This window comes from Pistacia vera, unplaced genomic scaffold (genome assembly GCF_008641045.1).
Source record: "Pistacia vera cultivar Batoury unplaced genomic scaffold, PisVer_v2 Contig678, whole genome shotgun sequence".
Lineage (NCBI taxonomy): Eukaryota > Viridiplantae > Streptophyta > Magnoliopsida > Sapindales > Anacardiaceae > Pistacia > Pistacia vera.
In genome coordinates, this window is record NW_022196532.1 from 304,206 (window position 1) to 308,618 (window position 4,413).

General features: G+C 36.7%; 1 protein-coding gene across 1 annotated transcript; it reads right to left on the reverse strand.

Moving 5' to 3' along the window:
• Positions 1 to 340: 340 nt before the first annotated feature.
• On the reverse strand, positions 341 to 4,079 carry LOC116113319 (probable aminotransferase TAT2). Its single transcript, XM_031399477.1, has 7 exons — positions 3,784 to 4,079; positions 2,355 to 2,694; positions 1,861 to 2,079; positions 1,689 to 1,748; positions 889 to 1,044; positions 719 to 812; positions 341 to 459 (listed from the first exon to the last, which is right to left on the reverse strand). Exons 1-7 carry the CDS (start codon positions 4,077 to 4,079, stop codon positions 341 to 343), a joined length of 1,284 nt encoding a protein of 427 aa, XP_031255337.1.
• Between the last annotated feature and the right edge of the window lie 334 nt (positions 4,080 to 4,413).

Here is a 4,413-nt window from a genome sequence, read left to right on the forward strand (position 1 = left end):
CGATGTCCCGCCCATTTCTGTCCCGCGTTGAAGGCTTTTGTCTGTGTGTCTCTCTACAGGGGAACTGTGTGAGCTATTACGGCGGGTTATATATATTTCATTTGATAAAATCATTAATTGAACAGCGTCAAACACAAAACAAGAAAACAAGCAGTAATCACTGTGAGGCAACACGAAGTTGCTGCTCACTACAACCCCTCTTATGTCCTTTGATTGTATTCTAATTATGTAGACACAAGAGGTACTTTATTTCATAGGTATCTGAGGAAACCAGCACTACGAGATCAACGCGCTGTTGTTGTTGATCACCAAACACCCAACTTGTAACTTGATACAACTCTTATTGCTTCTTGGCATGCCTGTTATAGAAGGCTTTTATCCTCCCAAGGCCGTCTTCAAGGGCGGTAGGTTCAATGGCAAAAGTTACACGAAGCCAATTTTTCATTCCAACTGCTATCCCTGCAAGATTTGTTATCGTTGATGGTTAGCACTCACAAATAAAATATATATTGGTCCACAAACACTCGGAATTAAGTTTTATGTGTCCCTTTCCCTTCACTCCAAAATATTCTCAGTTAACTAAAACAAAACTACTGCAATCAAAGTATATATCCCTGAATTTGAACTGTTTCCTCCAATCAAAGAAGAGAAGCTAGGAAGTATCATGCTGGTAAAATTTAATATGCTACATAAACTAAGTTTTGAGTTTGTACATTACCGGGTAAAACAATGACTGATTCCTCTTTAGAAAGCTTGAGAGCGAATTCCATGTCATCGCTAATGTCTTCCAACAGTGACGTATTCAGCTTCACCTGCAATAAAGTGCATTAGCAGTGTACATTCATTTCTGCACATATTATATGATATGATTATATATGATGCTCTTGCCATTAAAAACATGGATCCGTCAGGTTTGTTTGGGCACGTTATGCATGGTATCTCCTTAATTCTATCATAGCATATGTCTGCAGTCTCCCTTAGTATGTCAAGGGTTTTTGAAAAGAAATCCTCCTTTGTATTCTCAAGGATTTGAGGAACCGCTCCCTGATGCATAAAGCACGTGTTATAACTGTATGAGAATAATAAAGAGAATCTGACTTAATGGCTAGAACGCTAAATAACTTTTACACATCCATGATATACCCACACAGAGATCTCTAAGCTATAGAATTCTTACTGTTCATATTTAGAAGCCAGGCCACACTTAATTCTAATCAAGATGATTACTCATGAAGTAAGACGTGTTTAAGACAATGAACCTTTCAACAAAACAGTCCTGAAAATGAAAAAAACGGAGACAACTAAACTTAACAAAATTATAAAATTCAGTGACTGCCACAAGAAATTGTTGCTCAGTATCTTTAGGCGTCCCCAGAGACCACATGGGAGTATTCAGGAGTTCAAGCCCCAATGAGTTGTCAAGAAACATAAACGTGTCCCAAGTACAAATGCTTCAAGGTCATAATGTCGCAGAAACTTTAGACTACCATGTTTATAGTGGACCCATGGAAGATTACTCTGTTGGTTACTTGGAATGCCAAATACCTTTCAGGTGAAAAGACCCGAACAATATTTTCATAGGTCCAGAAGAATAATTAGCAAATCCCCCAGTCACTTTAAAGATGAAAAACAGTTACTCTTTTTCAATATGATTACATTCTTCACAAAAAGCATCATAAATCACAGACCTGAATGAAGGTTGCAGGATCAGAGGAGATATTGAGAGAGTCCTTAATTGAATCAACAATCTGATAAGCCCAAAGCAATAAAAAAGCAATCTCTGAGGATTAATTTTAAGTTTACAACAGCCATATAAGATTTTTCACATAAATCCAGATATCGAGATAGAGAGAGACCAACCCCCAGCTTTTGAAAGATGCCATTGGGATCACTTGTCACAATCCAACCTAGCCGCCAACCAGGAACTATCCATCTCTTGGATATAGATCCAAGTGTAAAGACAGGTGCAATTGATCCAAACACTCCCATTGGAACAAAAGGGTTATTTCCAAATGAGAGATGTGCATAAACTTCATCAGCAATTACCATAATCCCAAGCTTTCTTGCTGTCTCTGCAATCTATTCAGCAAATCAGCAACCACCACTGCTTTTAGCAAAACTTTAGAACCACTTAATTACCATGGAAAACAACCTTAAAAAACTCGTACCAATAAGGCTAAGCTCATGTTTTCATAATTACAGGTAAAAGAAGGTACAGAATCATTTAATATAGAAGCTTGCTACGTTTCTTATATCAGCATGACGATGTATATGCAAAACTAAAGCTTTTTATATCATTAAAAGAAGTTCAATTATAATCACTGGTGGGAAAAGAAAATACTAGTTTAGCCTACCTTCTGCAAATGTTGGTAAGAATAGACATTTCCACAAGGATTGCCAGGGTTTATGATAACCAAGGCAAGAGTATTCTCATCAGCAAGAGCTTCCACTGCATCAAGATCAACCTCCCAACCCTTTTCTGGGAGAAGATCAAAATGGCGAACTTCGAGATGGCTATGTTTTGCATGAGCTTCATAGTATGGGTAGCCAGGCCTCGGAAGCAAAATGTTGGCACCGGGGCGGGCAAGGACACTTACAGTGACTTCAATTGCTTGTGTGCATCCAAGTGTAAGATAAACATCATCTGGTGATAACTTGTATGGGAGGTGACGATTCAAATAATCTGCAATAGCCCTGTCAGAAATAGACATCAAATGATACACATAAACACGTAATTATACAAACTTGAGCAGATTGGGTTTTTCATTGCGTTTTATGATCATCACCTTAGCCTCCAACTGGCAGTTATGTGACATGCAACACAATGACACATACCAATTCCCTTTCTTTTTTTTTTTTTTTTTTTTTTTTTTTAAATTAACAAAAATTTCCGGGGAGTTTTGGATGTTTATAAAGGATGTGCAACTTTGCAAATGGCATTTATCATTAAGCGTATTATGTGAAACTGCCCATTATTTTAAACAAAAACCTACAGGTTTCTTATTCTTTTGTCCATGTAATGTACTATGAAACTTCAAATTTCACATTTTTATTACAATAAAGCTGTATTCTTAAAAGGTTAAATATTAATTTTGCACCCTTTGTTTGCATGCATTTGGAACTGAATGAGTCCTGGGAATTGGGACTGGAATTGGAATTGGATAATCAGATTCCAAATTCATTATTTGATCCCATAAATAGGGTTGGAATTGAAATTGAATTGGAGTAACATACCGTCCACATCCATAAATTGAAATGAAACCATAAACTAAGAAGAAAACATGTTTCTTTAGTCTTGGTTCTTGATCTTATTTTCCAATGACGTTAATCAGGAAAACCCGACCTCAACAGTAGATGAAACCAGTATATGCTTAATCTTTTGAGATTAAAGAATTATACACTTGCCTAATATTATATAAAAAATAAAAAAATAAAAATCTCTATCCAGTAGGACCAGTACCAAATAATTATATTTGCCTAGTTGTCGCTAAGTGTATAACTTCAGCAAGAATGCAATTGAGTTTTTAAGACCTCCAAGTTATGAGCTTAAAGTATGCAATAAAAAAATGCTATGGTGCCGTCTTAATTTGTAACTCTATTTTATTGGATCCCTTTTTCTTTTTGGTGTCATTATTTGAATATATACCATATAATAGTGGAAGAATATAATCTTCTGCAAACACAGACAAGGCAACAAAAATATCATCATAACACACACAAACACAAAAAAAAAAGCAAAGAAACATCATACATAGATATACAAGGTAACAAAGATGTGTCTACCTTCTGGCAGGGAGAATACCAACAGTAGGTGAATAGGAATTGTAGTAGGCGGAGCGGACAGCATCAACGATGGCGTCTACAGCCACAGAAGTTGTTCGAAAGCAGGGGAAGGCAGAGGGGTCGCCATGGCCCAAAGGAATGACGGGTCTTGTGTCGTTTTGGTTAAGATTATCGAGTAAAGTGTTGAGTAGAGCTCGAACGGTTAAGGTGGCTGCCGTTTTGGTGTTTGTGTTGGAGTTGTAGTTGTAGTCTTTGTTTTCTTCAAAACGCCATTTCGTTGATGCTCCGTTCTCCATGTTTTGCAGTAAAGAAGAGGTGGTTGAGTTGTGTTGTGTAACGTGTAGTGAGAGAGGGAGAGGGTGAATGGTGAGAGTTGAGATATTTATATAGAAGTGGAGGGTAATGAAAAGATTATGGGATGTGGATCAAATCAAAGTAAACGCAGAGAAACGGACAATTTACATACAACTTACAAGCTGAATAAAAACTGAGAAACAGACAATTTACATACAAAAATTTACTTTCCTTTTGTACTTCTTTCAATTTTCATATGGTGTTTTTCTTCTCATTTAACCCATTTTAACTTTTAGTAAGGAGAAACATCTGAGGGGACGTTTGGTTTAGAGAATG